Source organism: Chenopodium quinoa, unplaced genomic scaffold, assembly GCF_001683475.1.
Source record: "Chenopodium quinoa cultivar QQ74 unplaced genomic scaffold, ASM168347v1, whole genome shotgun sequence".
NCBI classification, from domain to species: domain Eukaryota; kingdom Viridiplantae; phylum Streptophyta; class Magnoliopsida; order Caryophyllales; family Amaranthaceae; genus Chenopodium; species Chenopodium quinoa.
The window spans coordinates 3,401,319-3,426,317 of record NW_018742244.1 but is presented as its reverse complement, the minus strand read 5'-3'; the positions used below and the strand labels follow the sequence as shown (position 1 = coordinate 3,426,317).

The 24,999-nt window shown below is 34.9% G+C and overlaps 2 protein-coding genes and 2 pseudogenes across 2 annotated transcripts; 2 read left to right on the top strand and 2 right to left on the bottom strand.

The window, feature by feature from the left end:
• Positions 1-77: 77 nt before the first annotated feature.
• Positions 78-24,999, bottom strand: LOC110682352 (uncharacterized acetyltransferase At3g50280-like). The gene is made up of 3 exons (XM_021858686.1): positions 24,559-24,999; positions 2,246-4,212; positions 78-1,567 (listed from the first exon to the last, which is right to left on the bottom strand). The coding sequence occupies exons 2-3, from the start codon at positions 2,705-2,707 to the stop codon at positions 629-631; spliced, it is 1,401 nt and encodes a 466-aa protein (XP_021714378.1). The 5' UTR covers positions 2,708-4,212; positions 24,559-24,999; the 3' UTR covers positions 78-628.
• Positions 5,611-9,161, top strand: LOC110682342 (annotated as a pseudogene).
• Positions 9,751-14,578, bottom strand: LOC110682361 (uncharacterized acetyltransferase At3g50280-like). The gene is made up of 2 exons (XM_021858697.1): positions 12,004-14,578; positions 9,751-10,902 (listed from the first exon to the last, which is right to left on the bottom strand). Exons 1-2 carry the CDS (start codon positions 12,472-12,474, stop codon positions 10,255-10,257), a joined length of 1,119 nt encoding a protein of 372 aa, XP_021714389.1. The 5' UTR covers positions 12,475-14,578; the 3' UTR covers positions 9,751-10,254.
• Positions 18,805-21,629, top strand: LOC110682371 (annotated as a pseudogene).

The window sequence follows — 24,999 nt, the reverse complement described above, 5'->3', positions numbered from 1 at the left end:
ACTAATATATTGACACCATAAAATAAAATAAAAATCAAAAAAAAATAATAAAATAATAATAATAATTAAAAAAAAAATAAAAACAAACAAAAAAAAAGACATCATCCATAATGCATTTTGAAACGCAAGAAGTAATAAGGCTCATATTAGCTATTATCCGGCTTAACCACTCCAACTACTACTCAAAGATGATTGAAGTGCAACATTCATAAACTTTTTCTGTACAATTGCATTATTGACAATTCCACTTTAGTTAATTAACCAGCTCTTTTCAACCTTCTTTCTACTCCATGATACAATACTGTAAAGATATTGATATTATAAACAAATACTCATTCGGTCTAAGATTAGCTTCCATAAGATATTCTGGTCAAATTTCGCTAACCTTGACTAATTATTAAACTTGCTACTATACTTGCTAGAGTTGCAAGTCTTGTAACCCACAAGAAACTACCCAGTAGGTAGTAGCAAACACAATACTATAGGATCAGTGGATCATAGCACTCTCCAGCCCACACAGCAGACTCCGGACTCTAATCACTGCGCAACAATCATGTGTCGGATGCATAAAAGACTTGTTGGCCTTGCATCCTAACACAGTAACACGTAACGCTAGATCTTTGAAGAGTTAACCTAGTGTAACAAAACTCATAAACTCTTCATCCATTTCAAGAGCAGTCATAGTTGAAGGCGCAAGGGAAACCTCTAGATCAACGCTCCCTGCCCCTTCACTTCCTTGACTAACAGACACTCTTCCTTCAACTTCATTGACATTTCCGGTACGAATAGCTACAGGTCTCCCCATCCCAAATTCAGTCCCAAACAAATTGGACCTATGCGACCCAACAATCTTAACAAAATTAACCCCAAAGAACGCGGAATCATTAGCAAGTTGGCCTATAATTGGAGCTTCACAATACTTCCTAAACGATTCAATAATTGCTTTGTCATCCACGTTTTTTAGACTTGCATGAAGCAACAATGAACCCCAGCCTAAGCCAGTGTTTAAGAGCTCTCCAACTTTGCAACTGGCCCTAATCCTTGAGAAATAATTCCCAAAGTATTCTTGTGAAAGTGGAGGAATCAAACGAGGCCTCAAGTTCATGGTAAGGGAACAGTTAGTCTCCATTTCAGGTTCTAGTTTCCGAGCTCGGGTTATAGCCCTCCATATAAGCCCTGACAGCGCTTGGAAAGAGGATATTTCATTATTACGGTTTCCATCATTAGGTACGCCGTTGTTCGCCATGGCTTTAAGCCTTGACATTGACACACGTGAAAACTGAAAGATTTTCTCTCTAATTGAGGCAGGATTTTCCCTGGACAAGAACTCAGATGGTTCAACATATGGTAGCTTAAGAACTGGGCCATATCCGTCAGGAAAGAAGGGTTCGAAGATTGGTTCCCTAGAGATGGGGACATAGGTTAGTTTTTCCCAATTTTGCAGGCTATTACCAACAGAATTGAAAATCTCTGACAAGGTGGTGATAAAATGTTCAAGGGAAGTGCCATCCCCTATTGAATGGCTGAAGGAAAATCCAATAAATATTCCATCTACAAGCTCTGTCACCTACAAAATGTTCACATATTACAGTAACTAACATTACTCGTATACTGTCAAATTAAATCGATAAAATATAGAGCAGAAAAAAAAAAAAAAAAAAAAAAAAAAAAAGGGACCCGAATGCAGGACACAAATTTGAATTGGAAAACCCTTTACTTCTTGATTTAACTCATTACTAAAACACAGGGATCATAATTTTTTATAAAGATAGGTTATTAGGTTGTAGTAGAGAGAAATTATAAAGGTATAAAAGAATGCATATTTATCATCCCCAACCAGTAAATATCTCAATAACTAAAACAAGGCTTTACATGAGAAAATAAAGCCTGCCTATATAAAAATATAAGTTAGTAAAGCAATTTGTATAATTGTTAAACAGGCCTACACCGCGCACCTGGCACAAGGAGAGAATCCACTTTACAAGTTCAATGAAGTTCCACCTCAAAATTATATGCAATAAAGAAAATAGGCCCTTATAAAATGTGCACAACTTCTACCTAATGTGAAAACACATCTCAACCCTCCCTCTTACATTTGCATAATGTGGACAGCACTTCCCCTCACACGTCACATTTGATTTTGTTCATAAACTCAACATGTATAATTGTATACTACAGTCTACAGTCAGGGTTAGTGTGGCCACCATAATTAACTGAAAATGTACTTTAATACAGAGTAAGTTACCTGAAGTGATAACAGAGCATTGGTGTGGCCATCATAATTAATTGCCCTCTCACCAAGATCATAAAAGGATCTGAAAGCAGGGTGGACGTCGGTGCCAGAGAGAACATCAGATACAGTGGAGTCTAGGGAAGCATGGATAAATCTAGCACCAGGGCTGTTGACACAATCAAGAAAAATGCAACAAGCATGCTCATCTGGGAAAGTTTGGGTAGCGAAACGGCCAGCTAGTGGGTAGAAATGGACGAGAGAAAGAGAAAAGGAGTGTTTAAGTTTCAACAGGAAAACCTCAGTTTGAAAACCAGCATCATAAGATTTGGTGTACATGAGACCTTTTTGCATGTAGTTAGCACATAATGTGTCAATGTCCATAGGACTTAAGTTGTAAGGTTTCTTTGAGGCTTCACTAACTGCCTCAAGATTTGGCTTGATGAAGCATTCTGAGACCAACTTCACTTGTGCCATTTTTTAAAAATTATTTGTGGTTTGAAGCTTAATTAATGCTCTCTTTAATTGTCTCTTTGGTTTGCAATTTTATATTTATGGTCGATGCATTATAATTGAGTGGGTGAAAACTCGACAAGAATTTTCATGAGAATCATGTCAATGTATATAAATATTTCTTCATCAATCATGTTAGTGTATGTACATAAATATTTCTTTATTGTAAGATGAGGGATGTGACTATACATTTGTCATTTTGTCATAATTGTTGTTGTTAACATTATTGGTTAGATAGTGGTTTGTCTATGTTTGATATGTTTTTGTAGTTGGTTGATTAATATTTTCTCTATTTCTCGCTATATGCAATATTTTGAACTTACCACTATTTTTTTTTTTTTTTTTTGTAGGATGCCCGATGATTACTATTAACCTATTTGATATAAACCCAACATGTTGAATAGTTCTCCATCTCCATAGGGCTGGCAAAAGCTGACCCGACCCGACAACCCGACCCGAACCCAACCCGAAATAAATGGGTTTTGATAGAGATTTTCAACCCGTTTATGTAATTGGGTCAACCCGAACCCGACCTGAAGTTAAATGGGTCGGGTTCAGGTTGAAAATCCCAACCCGAAACCAACCCGCATAAACCCGTTTATTTAATTGGGTCGGTTTCAGGTCGGGTCAACCCGAACCCAACCCGCTTAACTTAAAACCCTAATTTAAAAATATGGGCCAAGCCCAAATTATCTAACCCTAAGCTTTTCCTCTTTCACTCGCCGCTTTCTTTCAGACTTTCACTCAAACTCTCTCTCTTCTCAGTTTCTCTCTCTTCTCTCCTCTCTTTTCTCTCTCTAACTCTTGAAGATTGAAATAAAAATTCTTGAACCTTGAAGATTGAAGCTTCATCTCAAACATTCTGAAGGTAATAATCCTATTATTCGATTTTTTATGAGTTTGTTTGCTCATGAGTCATTTGTTTATGCAATTTCCTTGATTTGGTTATGCAATTTTCAGATTTCTTTGATTTTTTAAGCGATTTTTTGCTATTATGGTTTATGTATGCTTTGTTTATGTGATTTAATCATTTAATGTTGTTCGTTTGTTATTTTCTTACTCTGCAATTTCTTTCGAAGATTTGATTTGTTATTTACTTATTTTGCGATTATTTGCGATTTGTTTATGCGATTTTTTGCCCTGATTTGATTTTCTTACTCTGCAATTTCATGAGTTTGATTCTTTATGTCATGACTCATGAGTTTATACTTCTGTTTTTCATGTTTATACTTCGGATATGAGTGTAATTCTTTTTTTAATTTATTCACAGATGGCTAATAGCCCTAATCCTGATGAACCCATTGATCTTCCGGATTCTGATTCAGATGATGAAGTTTCTGATTCTCATCAAACGGAATCAAAGAAGAAAACCTCTAATGTCACCTCGCTGAATAAGCCTGGAATTCATTTCAAGCGCCAACGAAAGCTCACTTCAGATGTGTGGGCAAATTTTGAATTCCTTGATAAACCTGACGAACAAGGTAACATCATTTGCATGTGTAAAAAATGTGGGCAGAAATATAATGCTGAAAGTAGGCAAGGAACTGGTAATTTAAAACGCCACATTAAGAAATGTAAAAAAAGGACCTTTAAAGATGTGGGTCAGATGATTATTGATTCAAGCAGTTCTGGTTCTATGATGAATAGGGTTCCTACAATTGATTATGATATTGTTCGTGAGATGTTGTCTATTGCTGTGGTGAAACATGATTTGCCTTTTCAGTTTGCTGAATATAGTGCTGTTAGGAAGTTGATTAATTACATAAATCCTGATGTTAAACTTGTGTCTCGAAATACTTTGAAGGCTGATGTTCTGAAAATGTTTAAGAGGGAAAAAGATAAACTTAAGGAGGAGTTGAGTGTAGTTAAGGGTAGGATTTCTCTTACATCTGATTGTTGGACTTCAATTACTACTGATGGTTACATGTCTTTGACTGCCCATTTTGTTGATAATCAATGGAATTTGCAAAAAAAAATTCTGAACTTTCGTTTTTTGCCTCCACCTCACACCGGTGTCCATATGTCTGACCATGTCTATGATTTTCTTAAAGAGTGGGGTATCCAAAAGAAAATCATGTGTATTACTCTTGATAATGCTTCCTCTAATGATGTGTTTGCTGATGTAATTAAAAATGAACTTGATTTGGTATGTGGGGGGGATTATTTCCATGTGAGGTGTTGTGCACATATCCTAAATTTAATTGTGCAAGATGGGTTAAAAGAAATTAATGAGGCTGTTGTTAAGGTGAGAGAAACTGTGAAGTATTGTAAAGGGTCTCAGGCTAGAAAGCAACGTTTTTTGACTTGTGTGGCACATGTTGAACTAGACTCAAGTAGAGGATTGAGACAAGATGTCCCTACTAGATGGAATTCAACTTATTTGATGTTAGAGAATGTTTTGTACTACAAAAAAGCTTTTCTTCATTTTCAAAAGGTTGATGCCAATTACATTCATTGTCCAACAAATGAGGAGTGGGGGAGAATAGAGAAGTTATTTAGATTTTTGAAGGTCTTTTTTGATGTGACAAATGTTTTTTCGGGTACTAATTATCCTACCGCTAATGTATACTTCCCAAATGTGTTGAAAATCCGTTTACTCTTGATAGAGGAGCTTGAAAATTCTGATAACTTCATGCATAAGATGGCAGCAAGAATGAATGAGAAATTTGCTAAATATTGGACCAACTTTAGCATAATCATGGCTGTGGCTGTTGTTTTAGACCCTCGATTTAAGTATGAGTTTGTGGAGTGGGCTTTTAAGAAGGTGTATGGGGAAATAGAGGGTACTAATGAGTTGGTGAAGTTCAAGGAAAGGTTGGATTATTTATATGGTGTTTATGTGACTGAGGCTTCCACAACAACACCATGAACAAGGCGCCGTTCTTCTAGACAGCCTAATGAAGAGCAAGTTGATGTTGCTTCTGATTCTTTTATGATGGTAACTGTGAACACTTGCTTTTTGTTTGATAATCAGCTTTAAATTCTGTTTTTTGTATGCTTTATTGTAATTTTTGTTTAAACATCTTTTAGGACTTTGATAACTTCTCTTCTAGCAAATCATATGTTGCTGCTAAATCTGACTTGCAAATCTACTTGGAAGAGCCATTGATTCCTCGTGCAACCAACATTAATATTCTATATCATTGGAAAACAAATGTTGTGAGGTATCCAATTCTTTCAAAGATGGCAAGGGACATCCTTGCAATCCCTATTTCAACAGTAGCTTCAGAATCTGCCTTCAGTACTGGTGGTCGAGTTTTGGACTGCTATAGAAGCTCTTTGAAACCAAACACAGCAGAAGCTATCATTTGCCTCAAAGATTGGACTTTTGGTGAAGGTATGAAAATAGTTTATGTATTTAAAATTACAATTTTTTTTGTTTCTTTTTTGTACTATTTTATTTATGCTTAAGGCTGAAATTAACTTTTGTATGTATTCTTTTGGTTGTAGCTAATATGGATCCGCAATTGCAAGATTTATGTGGAAAAATCATGGCCATGAAAGTCAACGATGATGTGGGGGATACTCCCAGCCCCAGCCCTCCACAAAGTGCACCAGAAAGTCCTGCTGTCATGGAGAGTCAAACCTGATTATGTTGTTAATTTCTTCTAAAATTAGTTGATGAAACTGTTACTGTTATTTTGGACATGTATTTGGTTTTCTAGTTGAACTTTTATTTGCCTACTTGGAAGTATTTTGGACATGTAACTCTTGAATTATGTTGTTAAGTTATGTTTGCTTGAATTATGTGTTGAATTTGAAGTCTTGAATACTTGAATCTTACAGGTTAAAGAAATTAGTCAAATTACAGGTTAAAAAAATTACAGTATAAAGAAATTAGTAAATTACAGGTTTTTATTTTATTTTTTTTTAATTAAAAAAAAATCAGGTTTAGGCGGGTCGGGTTCAGGTTGACCCGTTTATAATCAGGTCAGGTTCAGGTTGGTTTTTTTGACCTGTTTAAGTAAACAGGTCGGGGGGTCCTGACCCGTTTATGTAAACAGGTCGACTTGAACCCGACCCGACCCGACCTGTTTGCCAGCCCTACATCTCCATGGTGTGGACAGATTAGTTTTAAGAGTGGTGGTTTTTTATATCATGCTAATTGATGTTCCTATTAGATCCCAAAGATTATTATTACATAAAGAAAGCAGAGTTTGAACAATAAACATGAACCTAACATAAAATTCCTCCACTATACAAATATTCCAAAAATTATCATTTTAGGAAAATTCACTACGATTGCAACATTTCCCTATTAGCACATGTTTTCTCTCTTTCTATCTCCTTATTACAAGGGTCCATATCTTAATTCATCTCTATCTCTCTCCTTTTATTAAAAATCGTGTTTCATCCCCATGTTACAATATTTAGGAAACGGAAGAAGTTACATACACGTCTAAACTTTGTAAAATAAGGAGTTAAAGAGGAAATCAATGGAATATTGTGGGCCGATAGCCCCTTAATGGCCTCACCGCCCCACTAAAAAATAACCCAAATAGTGCAATTACATTGACTATTGAGACATAGAAGTTAATTTATACATCCGGCTTGAAAATGACAAGCACAAAGGAAAATGAAGAAAAGTAAAAAGACATGTTCAAGCTTTCAACAACTACTCCAACAACAAAATTAATAAACTACTCGTAGATGATTAGGTGCAACTTTAATTATCATATTAAATAATTCTGTGCGAAATAAATTGACAATGGCACTATAGTAGTTAACCAGCTCCCTTAAACCTTCTCTCTACTCCATTGTCCTCTCTCAAGAGCTAAAGTCAAGGTAAGCAAACCTTCTAATCAAACCTCAAGAGTGGGAAAACTAAGATGAGTTCGGAGCAAGATCAACTTCACATAGTTTTCCTCCCTTTTATGGCTCCTGGCCATATGATCCCAATTATGGACATGGCTAGGTTATTCGCAACTCGGAAAATCAAATCTACCATTGTAACCACACCTGCTAATGTAAACTATTTCGCAGAAACTATCCAAATACATACCCAAAAAGATGGCCTCGAAATCGACCTCCTTACAATAAAATTTCCGTATGATGAAGCAGGACTCCCAAAAGGGTGTGAGAATGCAGATTCTCTAACCTCAACAGAAATGTTTAGCCGTTTCTTCAAGGCCATCGACCTTCTTCAACAACCTTTCACAAACCTCCTTCAAAAATGCCAACCCAATTGTTTGGTAGCTGATCATTTCATCCATTGGGCTAATTCCGTAGCTATTGAGTTTGGAATTCCATGTTTAATGTTCCATGGAAGTAGTTACTTATCTCGGTGCATCACTTACAACTTACTTCAATACAAACCACACAAGAACCTTTTGAATGACTCAGACACTTTTGTTGTTCCTGGTGATCTACCTCATAAGATAAAATTTACAAAATCAGAATTGTCCCCTTACGACAAAAAAGAAGGTCCAATTTTCCTACTAGAACTGATGGATAAAATAAGAGACGCGATGAAAGCTTGTAATGGAGTGATAATGAACAGCTATTATGAGTTAGAACCTGGTTATGCTGACTACTATGCGAGGGTTATGGGGATGAAACATTGGCATATTGGACCGTTTTCGCTTTACTTCAATAGAAGAGAAGACAATGAAGCATTTCATAGAGGGAAAAATTCTTCAATGGATATAAATGAATGTACGAGGTGGCTCGATGAGAAAGAGCCTGATTCAGTGATTTATGTTTGTCTTGGGAGTATGTCGAATTTATCAGATGCTCAGTTACATGAGATAGCAATATCTCTTGAAGCCCTGGGTCAAAATTTTATCCTAGTTGTAAGGAGCAAGGATAATAAGGAGTGGGTCCCACAAGGGTTCGAGGCAAGGATAGTCAGTCGAGGTATTAAGAGGTTGGGCCCCACAACAGATTATTCTTGATCATCGTGGCGTGGGTGGGTTTGTGACTCATTGTGGATGGAACTCAATACTAGAAGGGGTGGTATCAGGCGTACCTATGGTTACCTGGCCGTTTCATGCTGAACAATTTTATAATGAGAAACTGGTCACGGATGTGTTAAAGATAGGTGTTCCGGTGGGCGCGAAAAAATGGGTACCAAGGGTGGGAAGCCACAATATCACCATTGGTAACAAAGAAATCTTGAATGCAATGGCAAAAATATCAATTGGTGAAGAAGCTCAAGACATGAGAAAGAGGGCTAAGGAGTGCAAAGAGATGGCAAGGTTGGCTATTTCTGAAGGAGGCTCATCCTACTCTCATTTAAGTGCCTTAATTGAAGAATTGAAAGCACACAAGAGGTAGATCTAATCTAAGTCCTTGATAATAAAATGGTTATTGTACCAAGTTGTTGCTTCCTTTACGTTTATCATTTTTTCTGCATTTAGATAGAGAATGTCTAAAACACGTTCATGATCAAATGGAGAAAAGAAGGTAAGCATCGAAATTGTCTTTTGGGGTGATCATGAACATCAGGTAGTCCAATCCCATTTCTAGAACCTCCATACCTCAGCATTTTGACTGCGCAGGCCATGGAGCATGATGGCATTTACAACACCTTATCATAAGCATTGATATGCAACGGTGAAGGTTTTTCATACCGCCTCAATAAACAAGAAAACAAGATTAACAAGTAAAAAAAGTGCAAACAATATTTAAGGTTGTATCTACCATCTATAATTCTATATCTCAAAACTACTCGTATAGTGGAAGTGATGTATAAGAATTTCTTAAGTTCTTTTGTGTATAGGTAAGTTTATGGACCAATACTCATTTCTAATTTAAAATGCATTAACACTCCAATAATTAGGAAATTTATGGACCAATACTCATTTGTAAATTAAAATGCATTAACACTCCAACAATTACAAATTTACAATGATAACAAAAACACTGAAATGATATTGAACCCATATATAAATACTCAGTCCAAGATTAGCTTAGATTTTCTGGTCAAATTTCGCTAACCTTGACTGATTAATTAACTTGCTATGTGCTAAATTTGCAACCCACAAGAAACTGTTCAGTAGTAAAAAAAACACAACTGTAGTCCAGTAGCAAACACACAAGTACAAGCCAGACACCTAAACCATAAAAACACACAGGCTGAGTGGATCATAGCACTCTCCAGCCCAAAGCGCAGCATACTCCCAACCCTAATAACATTGCGACACAACAACACATCCGTCAGATGCATATTAGACTTATTGGACTCGCATCCTAACACGAACACTAGATCTTTGAAGGAATTAACTTAGTGCAACAAAACTCATAAACTCTTCATCCATTTCAAGAGCGTTCATAGTTAGAGGCACAAGGCAAACCTCTAGATCAACGCTCCCTTCCCCTTCACTTCCTTGACTAGCAGCCACTCTTCCATCAACTTTGTTTCCCTTTCCAGCACGAATAGCCACGGGTCTTCCCATTCCAAATTCATTCCCAAACAAATTGAACCTATGCGACCCGACAATTTTCACATGATTAGGCCCAAAGAATGTGGAATCATTAGCAAGTTGGCCTATAGATGGAGCCTCACAATACTACCTAATAGATTCATTAATTGCTTGATCATCCATGTTTTTTATACTTGCATGAAGCAACAATGAACCCCAGCCCAAGTCACTGTTTAAGAGCTCCCCAACTTTGCAACTGGCCTTAATCCTGGAGAAATAATTCCCAAAGTATTCTTGCGGAAGTGGGGGAATCAAACGAGGCCTCAAGTTCACGGTTAGAGAACAGTTAGTCTCCATTTCAGGATCTAGTTTTCGAGCTCGGGTAATAGCCCTCCAAATAAGCCCCGACATCGCTTGGAAAGTAGAAATTTCATTTTTATGGGTTCCTCCATGATGTATGTTGTTGTTTGCTCTGGCTTTAAGCCTTGACATTGACACTCTTGAAAAGTGAAATATTTTTTCTCTAATGGGGTCAGGATTTTTCCAGGCCAAAAACTTAGATGGTTCAACATATGGTAGCTTAAGAAATGGGCCATATCCATCAGGAAAGAAGGGCTTAAAGATTGGTTTCCTAGAGATGGTAGCATAGGTTAGTTCTTCCCCATTCTGCAGTTTGTTACCAACAGAGATTTTCAACTCTGACAAGGTGGTGATATAATGTATAAGGGACGTGCCATCTCCTACTGAATGGCTAATGGAAAATCCGATGAATAGCCCATCTACAAGCTCTGTAACCTACATAATGTTCACATGTTATAGTAATGTTACTCATGTACTCTATATATATACTAGTACCATAGGATTGACAAAAGGCGAGAATATAGAGCATAAAAAATTCAAAAACTACTTCATGATTTCACTCATAAATCTTTTAAGTACTTCATGATTGGAAAACCCTTTTTAACCACTTTTATACTCGTACCTAATTTCAAATTGGAAAACCCTTTTTAAGTACTTTTTTAACACATAACTATAAGTAGAACACAAGGATCATAATTTCCATAGAAAGAAAAGGTAAGAATAGGTTGTAATAGAGACAAAGTATAAGGTATATAAGAAAGCATATGCTTCCCATTCCCCAAACAATACCTCAATAATTAATGTAAAAATATCTCCATGTATTCATTTTTTTAAAAAAATTTTAAAAAAATAGATCTCTATGTATACATTTTTATTTTTTAAATAGATCTATATATACAAAGGTAGACCGAAATTGACTTGGTTGAAAGGAATTAGAAAAAAATATGAAAGTATATGGATTTGCATGAGTATGAAGCATTGGATCGTAAGGGATAGAGAATGAAGTTTTATGTTGATGACTACACGGAATAATCAAATTTGGTTCATGTAGCCGACTCCACTTATGCGATTAAGGCTTTGATTGATTGATTGATTCTATGTATACATAATTGCCTTGGAATTATATGAAAAATGTGGCTATTGTAACAGCAGAAACCAAAAAGGGTAAGAAAGAGAAGCAAATGGGTTTTATACTTATGTGTAAGAAAAATTAGGAGATACATAAAGTATAAATAACACTAAAAAAATTGTAATTACGGTTCGTTCAAGTGTAAGGTAGAAAAGAGAGTGTTGATTGTTGAATGTAGGATAAGTTGTCAAAACACACTAATAATCTAAGATGAGTGAGGAATTGTAACCAAATTAAGGAACAAATAGAAATAGATAACAGAACCGGAGGGAGTGAGCACTATTCATTTGACAAGAAGATTAACTAATATTAGTGAGTCAAGCAATTCGTAAAATTTGTATACAATAAGGTGCGTCAGTGGCCATAATTAACTGTATGTAGTAGTAACAGTAGTCATAATAATTTACCTGGAGTGATAATAGAGCATTAGTGTGACCATCATAATTAACTGCCTTATCACCGAGATTAAAAAAAGATCTGAAAATGGGATGAGCGTCAGTGCAGGAGAGAATGTCAGATACAGTAGAGTCTAGGGAAGCATGGATGAATCTAGTACCAGGGCTGTTGACACAATCAAGGAAGATGCAATAAGCATGTTCATCTGGTAAAGTTTGGGTCGCAAAGCGGCCAGCTAGTAGGTAGAAATGGAGGAGAGAAAGAGAAAGAGAGAGTTTAAGTTTCTGCAGGAAAACCTCAGTTTGAAAACCTGCATTGTAAGGTTTGGTATACATGAGACCTTTTTGCATGTGATCATAGCATAGCATGTCAAGGTCCATAGGGCTTAAGTGGTAAGGTTTCTTTAAGGCTTCACTAACAATCTCGGGATCTGGATGGATGAAGCATTCTGAGATGAAGTTCACTTCTGCCTCTTTCACCATGTTTTATTTTATTTTTTTTCTTTTTTATTATTTGTGGTTTGGAGCTTAACTAATGCTCTCTTATTTTGTCTCTTTGGTTTGCAAGTTCAAATAATGTTCATGACTTCATATTTATAGGATGGACGATGCTTTATCATTAGCCTACTGAATATAAACCAACATGGAGAATAGTTCTTAAGCATGGGTGTAACCGTGTAAAGCATTTGTTGGACGGGTCACAAGGGTTGGTTTGGGTTAATAACGGGCTGTACCAAACTAGGGCCACCATTTATGAGCAAGGAAGAAGAATGGAGAGAAAGTAAGCACATGTTAATACTCCCTCTGTGATCATTTCTTATTTTTTTACGGGAATTAAGAAATTAAGAGTCTTCCTATGCAAAGAGTAAAATTAAAGCACGTGAGGGTGAACTTTATTGCTTTAATTTTTAAAAAATCAGAAAATGAAAAGTTTTTGAAGAAGTGATTATTATAAAAGTTAAAATTGAGTGAACCTACCAAATAAAAATAAAAAATATTAAAAAAAAAAAAATGACATTATTTCCCAAAAAAGTAAGTGGAACCTACCAAATAAAAAAAACATGACATTATTTCCCAATATAATTGGAGTTAGTTGAGAGTGTTTAGTCAAGAATCCTCATGAATCATGATTAGTGTTTTCATGAATCATGTTAGATTATATCAAAATTTCTTTAACGCAAGATGAAGGATGTCATAATACAATTATCATACTTTTTCCGTTCTTTTATTGTTGCACCATAGAGGTTGAACACACTTTTTTTTTATAGTAGCCAAAAAAAAAAAAAAAAAAAAAAAAAAAAAAAGGGGGTAAAATACAAAATAATTCATATGATATAAACCCTAACTAAATAATCAAGTGTTAAAAGTAAAGGTACATATGGTATTTGCAATGTGAATAGAGATATTTTGTTTCCTAAAATGGATATAGTGCAATATATATGAAATTTCTTTAAAAGACAAATAGTGCAATAATTAAAAAATAGAGAAAGTATATGTCTTCATTGTCAACAATATTGGTAAATGAGCATGCACTTGGTTTGTACAAGTATATATTTTGGTAGTTTGTGATGAATACATATTTCCACTATTACAAATCAACAAGTCGGGCTTAGGTTAGGTTTCGGGTTGTGTGAAAAAAAAAAAAAAAAAAAAAAAAAAAAAAACTCAAACAATGTAAAAACATAATATCATTACAAAATACTGATAAATGGGTCGAATTGGGTTAAGTTTGAACCCGCGTCGGGTCTTGACAAGTCTATCTCTTAGACATTAAGTACGTATTATATTAACCAGGCCATAAGATTAGTGTAATCTCCAACAAGCTCAGGGATATCAGAAGTTTGATGAAAAGAAGAGGGAGGATAGACAAAATATAAAAGTATGGAAGATAGATGAAAATAACCCCATAAGATTAGTGTAATCTCCAACAAGCTCAGGGATATCAGAAGTTTGATGAAAAGAAGATGAGGATAGATAAAATATTAAAGTATGGAAGATAGATGAAAATAACAGGGAAGATAAAGACAAATTACTAGCCTTACTAGGTACTCCGCCACTCCGATCCGCACAAAAGAATACAAGTATTCACTACTGCCCAAGTCCCCAACAAAATCTCAATAAATCAATCATTACAGGAAAAATATCTCCAGCATAATTGCCTTAAAGTTACAATCAAGATAGTACTACACCGCTTCACGTCCCCACCCACCCACATACAAACATCAATACATCATACATGAGAATTCTCAGGTGTTCTGGACTCACCAATTTCAAAATTTAACCAAGGCTTTTGTTTTTTTTGTTTCACTTACCGACTCCTTTTTTTTTTTGGTAAAACTTACCGACTCCTTTAAATGGCTTCAAATAGACATTCTAATTAGTAATCCATAATAGACTCTCGAGGAAGTGCACAAAAAAAAAAAAAAAAAATTTAAAGAATATTTAACTTTTACTAGTAAAAAATAATATACTCCTTAAAAAAAAAGAAGAAAAAAAAAACTAATGAGAAATTTTTAACCTGTAAATAAATTTAGGTAATGTATTGACTTGAATATAATCGGAAATAAGGCCCTATTCCTTTTACTTAAAAAAAAAAAAAAAAAAAAAAAAAAAAAAAAAAAAAAAAAAGATATTCAAATAAATAAAAAATAAAAAAAAAATCAGTAAATATATAAAAGAAATATAATAGAGATTTAGTAAAAATAATTTCAGAACAAGGGTGTTGTGTTGTTTGTGGTTGCTTGCATAATTAAAGCCACTTAGCCCCTAGTGATAGGGGAAGGGAAGGCATCGTGCTTGGGGTGAAGCTTGCCAAAAGGCTTGGGTGATCTACTTTTGACTTTGATAATGTGCTTGAAGACATCCTCTCTCTTAGTAGCAAGTTTAATTTATTTTCTTGGTCTCGCGTAAAACATGACGGCAATAACGTTGCCCACCATCTTGCTAAGCTTAAGCCAATTGGAGTTGAGCAAGTCTAGGTTAACCATTGTTTTAGCGAGGTTTCTACCTATGTACTCTCGGACACTTTTTCCCTTGATTAATATATTGCTCGGCGTTTTATCTCCCAAAAAAAAAAACAAAAAAAAAATATAACAACACTTAACAGGAAATGGATAGACAATTTTCAACTTTTACTTTATCCCTTTTTTGTCAAGGAGATACTATAATTTTAGCCCGACTTGGCCTATTTGTTTCTTAGGTCTTTATATCTCTAACAAATGAAAAGAACTTTGTAAAAATGGAAGGTGTATACAACAGGGTGTATGGGTGTGACCATCATAATTAACTGAACTTACTGAAGACCTATTGTAATCAGAGAGTAAAAAGTTACCTACCTTAGATCAAATAAGGATCACCAAGATCAAATAAGGACCATCATAAAGCATTGGTGTGGCAATCATAATTTACTGCCTTGTCACCAAGATCAAATAAGGATCAGTCAGTGATCAACAGGGTGGGCTGTGCAAGAGCGAATATAAAATACAGTGGTTTGTAGAGAAACATGGATGAATCTAGCACCAAGACTGTTAACACAAAAAGGAAGATCCAGCGAGCATGTTCATCACTTAATCTGGGAAAGTTTGGTTGGCAAAGTGACCAACTAGTGGGTAGAGATGGAAGGAGTGACCAACTCAATTTGCATATTTCAATTTATTTTGCGCAAAAAATGTTCTAAAGTTTTGGGGGTCATTATGACCCTAAAGGATTAAACTTTGAAGTTGGAATCAGAAAGAAAAAAAAAAATAAGAGGAAGGACCACAGTCCACAAATGCCCTAAACTGATACTACGTATTTTATTTAACGGGATGTTATAGTAGAAAATAAGCCAAAATTACAACGGTACCCTGTGGAATAAAAACAAAAATTGGGTACCAAAAGTACAATGGTACCAAATGGAAAATCCCATAATCAGATATTCCAATATGAACTAAGTGGATTATGAATCAAGCCCTATGATTTCAAAAGGCCAAATGCAAACAAAGCATTTTACTTTCCAAGTAAGAAAGGCGAACTTTAAGATCATAACATGCCAAAGAGTTTAACATATCCCAAAAAATGGCTTTGGAACAAGGTTAGCTTCATATAGTTTTTCTTCCCTACATGGCTCCAAGTTATATGATCCGAGCTAGGAAGTCAAGGATATGGCTATCCTATTCATCAATCACGGACTTGAATCGGGAATAATAACCACACCAGCCAACATCGTTTTCTTTTTAAAAGAACTACCAAAAAACCAGCATCAAAATCAACCTCCTTAAAAAGAAATGCCCTTCCTTAGAAACAGGGCTCCATGCTACCCGAAGGATATAACAATGCAGATTCTATCATATCAACAGATAGAATACTCAAAATACTTAAAGCTCAGACCACCTTCAGCACCCAATTGAAGACTTAATGGTAAGCTTCCACCCCACATGTTTAGTAGCTGATCACAGCATTACACTATTAACATTCCGTGGAAGTTGCTACTTTTCTCAATGAGTGCATCATGGACAGTATACTTCACTGCAAACTCCACAAGAAGTTTTTCTTCAGATCAAATATTTTCATTGTTTATATTTCTAGTAATCTACCTCATAATAATAAGTTAGAAAAGTCAGAACTATCTGCAAGGGATCAGCTCAGACCTGAGGTTCGCTTCACATATGCAAAGAGAAGGCCCAAAATACTCAAAATACTTAAAGCTCAGACCACCTTCAGCACCCAATTGAAGACTTAATGGTAAGCTTCCACCCCACGTGTTTAGTAGCTGATCACAGCATTACACTATTAACATTCCGTAGAAGTTGCTACTTTTCTCAATGAGTGCATCATGGACAGTATACTTCACTGCAAACTCCACAAGAAGTTTTTCTTCAGATCAAATATTTTCATTGTTTATATTTCTAGTAATCTACCTCACAATAACAAGTTAGAAAAGTCAGAACTATCTGCAAGGGATCAGCTCAGACCTGAGATTCGCTTCACATATGCAAAGAGAAGGCCCAAAATTAAACAGAAAAATGCTTGATGAGCTGAGCTGGAAGTTTGTTATGAAATCAGTTTTGGGGAAAGGGCATAGTAGTATTTCTGAAATAAGTTTGTTATTTGGTTGTTACTTAGATTCCCTGTATTAGCTGTTTACTTGGGTTTGTAAGCTTAATTTTGTATTAAATAGAGCTAATGGGTTAGGGAGAAGGCATCCAGAAAATATTGTTGAAGTTTGTTTTGGAGAGATCCTTCCTCTCAAAAGAAGGCCTTGTATCGTGAACTACTCTGATTTGCAATACACATATCCCTTGGCTGCTATTTCTCTCTCTCTCTAGCCTGCTTGTAACTCTCTGTTCTAACTAATTCCCAGCATTATCCTTCTCTGCAGGCCCGTAGAAGGCCATGTGCAAGGTGCCCCTTAGCACAGGGCCCCCAATTTAAAGGGCCTAATTTTTTTCCAAAAAAAAAAAAAAAAAAAAAAAAAAAAAAAAAAAAAAAACTAAATCTTGTTTTTATCGTCAGAAGACAGCAAAGAGGAAGGAGAAGCAACACTACAACATTCACGCATTCAACTTTCCCAATTCCCATAATCGCATTCAATCAATTCAACCTTCCATATTAATTTCTCCATGTTTCCAAATTCCTCCCTAATTACATCAATCATGCAAAATTGTATTGCATATTTTCCCATTCAAGGAAGTTCAGCGGAAAAAAAAATAAACTCAGTCAAGAAATCAATTTCAATCTTCCGAATTTCTTGTTATCAAACGATAATTATTTTCCCATATATATGGGTTATCTTCCATTCAATCATCTTCATCTATCTATTCCCAATTGATACAATTATACTTTATACAAAATCAAAAACGAATTGAAGGGTTGAAGCAATTTTTTTTTTCTTTTTGAGGGGAATGAATTGAAGCAATTGAAGCAATCGATTTTAGGTAAATTTTTTATTTTTGTTTTTAATTATTTCTGGGTTTGATAATTTCAATTGAAGCAATTTTTATTTCATTTTTTTTTTCGGCCCTGCTTTGAATGCTTCATGTCTTCTGGTAAATTTTTGATTTTTGTTTTTAATTAATTCTGGGTTTGATAATTTCAATTGATGAATAGAAGCAATTTTAATTTCTTTTTTTTTTTTTTTCGGCCCTGCTCGTGTTGCAACAGAGACATTAAGTGAGAATTTTTTCTATCTTTTATGTACAGCTTAACTAAAATTTTGCTCAAGATGTTTTAACTATTATGTACATCTTTCTGTGATAATTCGTGAACTCGTGAAGCAATCTTCATTGTTATTTTTGATTTTTTCTTTTTTTTTTTAATGTCAATTGAAGCAATTTTTAATTTTTGATTTTTGTTTATACTCTTCTGTAGTTCAGCATAATGCTAATAATATCTAGAAATTCTAGAGTCTAGACTATTGCACGCTATTAATCTAATTAGCTGTATCGTACAAATGTACAATTAATCTAACATCCTACAAATACATATTGTGGTAGTTCAGATGAATGGCATTCAAAATAGAACCAATGCACAGCTAATCAATCATAAAACAAATTCAATCAATAATTATATACGAATGAATGAATGAATTAAAATTATACAATCATCTGACATCAAAATCAAAGGAATGGATGCTCTAAGATTCGTAAACATATATAGCAGATTTGATTGATATACAGCAGATGGGAGACTAATTCTGTATCTAACAATTTTATTTTTTGAAGGTCCAAATTGGTCGTATTCTTTTGAACAAAGATTGAGAATCAACGTTATCGAGTAATTTGCTAATTCGTCCAATTGATTGAAATAAAGCTTTTGCTTTCCAGGTTTTTTCAATCCATATATATGATACTGTAATTTTTTTTTTTTTGAGATTATGCCTCCTAGAAAGTATGAATCTGGGTCTCAAAAGCGTAACAAAAAGAGAAAATTAGAAGTGTTAATTAATTCTCAAAAAGGTTCTCTTGATAAATTCGTTATAAAAGAACCTAAGTTCCTCTTGTTGAGCCCGTTGATGATGTCCCTATTGAGAATAATAATTTTGATGTTGATATTAATAATTTTAATGTTGATCTTGTTAGTGATATGCCTATTGCGGAGAATGTTGATGATGTGGATAATATTTTTGATGATGTGCCTAGTGTTAATTGCAATGTTGACGATGTGCCTATTGAGAATGATAATAATGCTGAAAATATTGATGATATGCCTTCTGATAATGATAATGTTGATCACCGTGAAACTAGTTATGTGCCTAATATATATGATCCTAGAGTTTGGGATGGTCTTGATTCTAAAATGATTGATTTATTAGTGAAAAATGGTCCTAAAAGAGATAATTCTATTGTGAAAGGTCCTAAAGATAAATCTTCTAGACGATTTACGGCTAACTTGTATACTAGAGTTTTATCAAACGGTGAGAAATGTGATAGGGATTGGCTTGTTTATTCCAAAGAGCTTGATAGAGTCTATTGTTTTTGCTGTAAAATATTTTTAAAAGGGATGGGAAGAGGACAATTGACAAATGAAGGATTTTCAGATCTGGGGCATGTAGGCTTTAGACTTAAAGAGCATGAGACAAGCATAGATCATGTTAAGAATATGACTACTTGGTATGAGTTGCGTCTTAGATTTCAAAAGAACCAAACTATTGATAAGACGACTCAAATGCTAATTGAAAAAGAAAAAGACCATTGGAAGAAAGTAATGCAAAGAATTATTTCAATTGTCAAATTTCTTGCCAAACATAATCTAGCCTTTCGTAGTTCAAATGGTAAACTATACCAAAAAAGTAATGGTAATTTTTTGGGCTTGATTGAAATGTTGGTTGAGTTTGACCCAATCATTCAAGAACATGTCAACCGTATTACTAATAATGATATTCACTTTCATTATTTAGGTCATACAATTCAAAACGAGTTAATACTTTCGCTTGGTTCTGCAATAAAAAATGAAATCATAAGAAAGATAAAGCAAGCAAAATATTTCTCGATAATTCGTGATTGTACTCCCGATGTTAGCCATCAAGAGCAAATGTCATTGATATTAAGATATGTGAATGTCTCTAATTGTAATGTTTGCATTGAGGAATTTTTCTTAGGATTTTTGAATTAAATGATACAACTGGCCAAGGGCTTTTTGATGTTTTACAAAATGAATTGAAAAATCTTGATCTTGATATAATGGATGTGCGAGGACAAGGCTATGATAATGGATCTAATATGAAAGGAAAATATCAAGGAGTTCAAAAGAAATTTTTGGATTTAAATTCTAATGCTTTTTATACTCCTTGTGGTTGTCATAGTTTAAACTTGACATTATGTGATATGTTGTCATAGTTTAAACTTGACATTATGTGATATGGCTAACACATGTAGTAAAGCTAGAGACTTTTTTGGAGTCATCCAACGTATATATACAATTTTTACAGCTTCTACTAAGAGATGGCAAATCTTGAAAGACAATGTAAAAGGACTAACCGTTAAGTCTTTGTCATCTACTCGTTGGGAAAGTCGTGTTGAAAGTGTTAAGGCTATTAGATTTCAAATGTCAGATATACGAGAAGCTTTACTTCAAGTAGCCAATAGCAATGATAAGGATTACAATATAAAGAGTGAAGCTAAATCCTTAGCAAATAATGAGCTTGGTGATTTTGAGTTTTTAATTGCAATAGTAATTTGGTATGAAATACTATTTGCAATTAATTTAGTAAGCAAGCTATTACAATCAAAGGATATGCTTATTGATGTGGCTATTAAAAAAATAAGAGGGTTGATTTCTTTTTTTTTGAGGGGTATAGAGAAACTGGTTTTTATGATGCTTTGAGTAAGGCTAAGGAAATTGCTATTAAAATGGATATTGATCCTATATTTCCCCAAAAGCGTGAAATGAAAAGAAAAAAACATTTTGATGAGAATCCAAGCACTTCATCAAATGCTCCTCTATCTCCAGAATAATCATTTAGAATTGATTACTTTCTTTATATTGTTGATCAAGCTATTAGTTCTCTTTATAAAAGATTTGAGCAATTTGAGGAATATGAAAATATTTAGGGTTTCTTATTCACTCCTCAAAGGATGAAGTCATTGGATGATTTAAGTTTGAAATCCTCTTGTTTGAATTTTGAAAATGCACTTATGTCTAATGAAAAATCAGATATTGATGGGAATGAATTATTTGTGGAGTTGAAGTTGCTTAAAGAAATTTTGCACAATGACATAAAAGGACCTTTTGATATTTTGATATTTTGATATTTTTGAATGATGTGGGTTGTTTTCCTAATGCTACTATTGCATATAGAATTTTGTTGATTATTCCTGTGACAGTTGCAACTGCAGAAAGGAGTTTTTCAAAGTTAAAGCTATTGAAGTCATATCTTCGTTCTACGATGCTACACGAAAGACTTAATGGATTGGTGATGATAGCAATTGAGAATGATCTTCTAGAGAAAATGGAATATGAAGACTTGATTGATGATTTTGCCTCAAAGAGCATTAGAAGAATATCACTTTTCAAATAAATAGAAGTTAATATAGCTTAAGTTGATATGAGCCTTGAGTTGTATTTAATTACTATTATCAACATGAATAAAATATCCGAATGTAATTTTGCGTAATTGAATATGTCATTGTTATATGAAAGCATTTTTATTTTGCAATGTATATAGGAAAATTGTGCATTGCCAAAATTATAGATTAAAAAAATGTATAATTTTAACATTATTAAGGGCCTCTTTTTCGATTTGGAACAGGGCCCCCAAAATCAATGCTACGGCCCTGCTCCTCTGTACAAACAAAAAAAAGGTCCAAAATTCCTAAATGCACCCAAAAAAAAATGTAAACATCTAATGGGGTGATGATGAACAGCTTGTATGAGTTAGAACAAGCTTATGTTGAATTTACTATGAAAAGGTGATAGAGATAACAGATAATACATAGGCATATCGAATAGAGCAAATCATAGTCCTTGATTGATGCAAGTAACTCTTGACTATAATAGATGGCTTAATGAGAAAGAAATTGATTCAGTGATCTATATGCAATGCACCCACCACCAGTTACCTTAGTGTACGGCAGGGGACAGATTCAGAAACAACAGAGGCAATAGAATAGCAGCAACGGTCCACTGTTTAGCAGGCTGTGTTAGTTAGAGTTTTACTATGGGTAAATTAGCTACGGGACAAGCTGTAGTAAAATGGCAATTAAGGCCTTTGGCCATTTGTGTAGTACTTGTAATAGTTTAAATAGAGGAGGGCAGTAGCTAGAGAAATTAGACAGAAAGTATTATTTTTAGAGAGTCCTTGGAGAGTGCTGGACTAAAGCCATTGTCGATTGTACGAAAGCTTCAAGCTTTTTCTATCCAAATCAACCTTTCGTCCATTTAATTTAATTACTTCACGCTAGTCCATTGCACTATACTTGCTTTGGAAGTATGACAAACACACCAGAAGATCAACTAAATGAGTTAGCAATGGCACTTTGACGCTTTGGATCAGAAGTCAGAATTTCATCAAAGTTGAGAAGCAGGGAATCTAAGATGGAATTGAATAAAAATATCAAATATTGAAGAAAAAAGTTTGATAATAAGAGGTTCCCCAACTCCGCCAATGGGTTTTCCGCTGCCAGTCACAAGCCTGAATAAAGTAGGAGGGTTATGGTAGGGAGTGACACCTAGTGTAAAACTTTGTCACATCGCTTGACATGAGCCTCAATGATTGAGAGTAGTACTAGGATGGGTCACCTCCTAAGAAGTCCTCATGTTGGTTATGTAGCCGACCCCACTAATGGAACTTAAAGAATCATTAATTATTAATCAAAATGTACAGATGGGTTTTTCACTCATTGTAGGGGGAATTCAATAATAGAAATTGCAATCTTCCCGTGATAATTGGAGCCAAAAATCACTTCCTCCTACTTCATAGAAATTTTTACTTCCTATAAATGTCAATGTCAACCCAACAACCACAAACATTATATGTACGGATGTACCTTATAACTTCTTCTAATACAAACGTCACCATAATGCCCCCAAAAAGTGGATAACTATATATACCACCATCGGCCCATTGATTCGAGAGCATGATGATCAATATAACAAGACAATAAGGCCTATATATACCATATGGTTCTCTAAAACTAAAATTATCGGACCATCTACCAGCTTGATGTGTATCACTTGTATAATGTCCAATATGGTCATGGAATAAGGTATGTTAATTTGTATAACTTGTAATCATATCTTTACAAAAACTTCATGGAAAAGATTCTAAGTGATGATGAGTTAATGACCACAGATGAATGCACATCTAAAAGCTACAAATCCTGGCAGCGTAATGATTGGTATGATGGTATTTAGGTATGATGAGTGGTACTTGTAGCTTCACGAGATGATTAGGAAGTCTAAGTGGCAGGCCAATTTCTTACTGCTTGACGCCACTTGGCAATACAGGCTTGCCACCCCTAGTGTTTCTAAGATTTTTGATAGCATAACATATCATCCCAGATTCAGTGGAGCCAGCCGAAAACAACTCTTCAAGGGCCCTATATAAGTTCTTTTACTTACACCTAAGCACACTTAGAGCATGTTTGGTAAGAGTATTTTAGGGTTGAAAACGGATTCAATTAAACCATTACCGTTACCAAGTGTTTGGTTAGAAGGCTTGGGTAACAATTACCATTACCTAATGTAATGGTTTCCACCCATTTGTTACCTCTTTAAAAGCTAATGTAACAATTGCTTACCATTCTCAAACAAAAATAAACAGAGTTAGGCTTAAGTGATTCCTTTCCGTGTTTAAACCAAAGAAATGAAAAGGTAACGGATAAATGATTCCTTTTCTTCTACTTATTTGTTCCCTTTCCACCGAATTTCCAATATTCATACCAAACGCCCCCTTAGTGTGAGCTTGAGTGTGGACTTGAGAGTTGAGAAGCCTGACTATTGGCCTCGATGTGTTTTATCTGAGACCATAAGGCTTAGGTGAGCGCATCATACACTCAGGGGACCGACATTAGCTATATTATCAGCTAGAGCAGCCAATGTAACCATGGAAAGGGCATTATCATTAAAAAAATATGATGTAAATGATTGCCTGATCACTCCCTAAGACTGTGCTTCCAAACAACAAGACAAGTAAGAACCTGCAATCCTACACTCTGCACCTCTTCATCTTCTGCTGCTTTCATCCGTTGTACTAATTAACGACTCGACCACCAAACAGAACCACGTCTTAGGAGTAATGCAACAAGTGAAGCATTGTATCAACTATTGACTATCCAGAATGATACAATAACTCCTCACTTGCACCTTCCACAAAAGATTGATCCTATCCTAATCAACCAAAATAGCCTATAGTTTGTATCAAGTCCCGATCTATCATCGTTAAACACAAATTGTTAAGTTTCAGCAATGCACACAAACTGTTCGATAAAATGCTTCACAGACAACAAGGTCAAAATGTGCCTCAAATTAGATCAATTCTTCATCCAATTCATCAAACAACACAATTCAATTATATCTATATCTTCAATCATCCACAGTTTCTAAAAATAAAATATAAAAAAAACTAAGGCAAAAATCAAAGTAACTAACCATTTTCGCACTTCAACGATACGAGCGTTTCATAATAGGCTTGAATTTGAGAGCTAAGACTATCGCCGTTGACTTTGAGGCTCAATCCAACGGCAGATGACCATTGGCTTCCGTTGCATGAACCGGAGGATTCCGTAGACAGCAAACAACAGTTGAAACTGATTGGACCGGTGTTTGATTGCGGTGGTGTAAAATGGTAGCTGATAATTTGGTGGCCGTAAAACTCGACGGTATAATGTGATTGGAAATTGACATTTCTAGAGCTCCGGTGATGGTTGGGGAAAAAGAATGAATCAGAGATAGTTATAGGGCAGAAAAGGGGGAGGAGTATTTAAAGGATTAAAGGTTTCGCGGAGTAGTTGAAATTGTGTTCTACTCATAGAGTCATAATTAAGGTCCGGGCAACTAAAGATGGACATGGGCTGTGTTGGGTAGGTTTTA

Bases quoted from the DNA above. Each gene is read 5' to 3' on its own strand.
- LOC110682361 (XM_021858697.1), bottom strand. From the start codon at position 12,474: ATGGTGAAAGAGGCAGAAGTGAACTTCATCTCAGAATGCTTCATCCAT. The intron at 10,903-12,003 runs GTAAATTATTAT...AACATTATGTAG, and splicing joins ATGCTCTATTATCACTCCAG to GTTACAGAGCTTGTAGATGG.
- LOC110682352 (XM_021858686.1), bottom strand. From the start codon at position 2,707: ATGGCACAAGTGAAGTTGGTCTCAGAATGCTTCATCAAGCCAAATCTT. The intron at 1,568-2,245 runs GTAACTTACTCT...AACATTTTGTAG, and splicing joins ATGCTCTGTTATCACTTCAG to GTGACAGAGCTTGTAGATGG.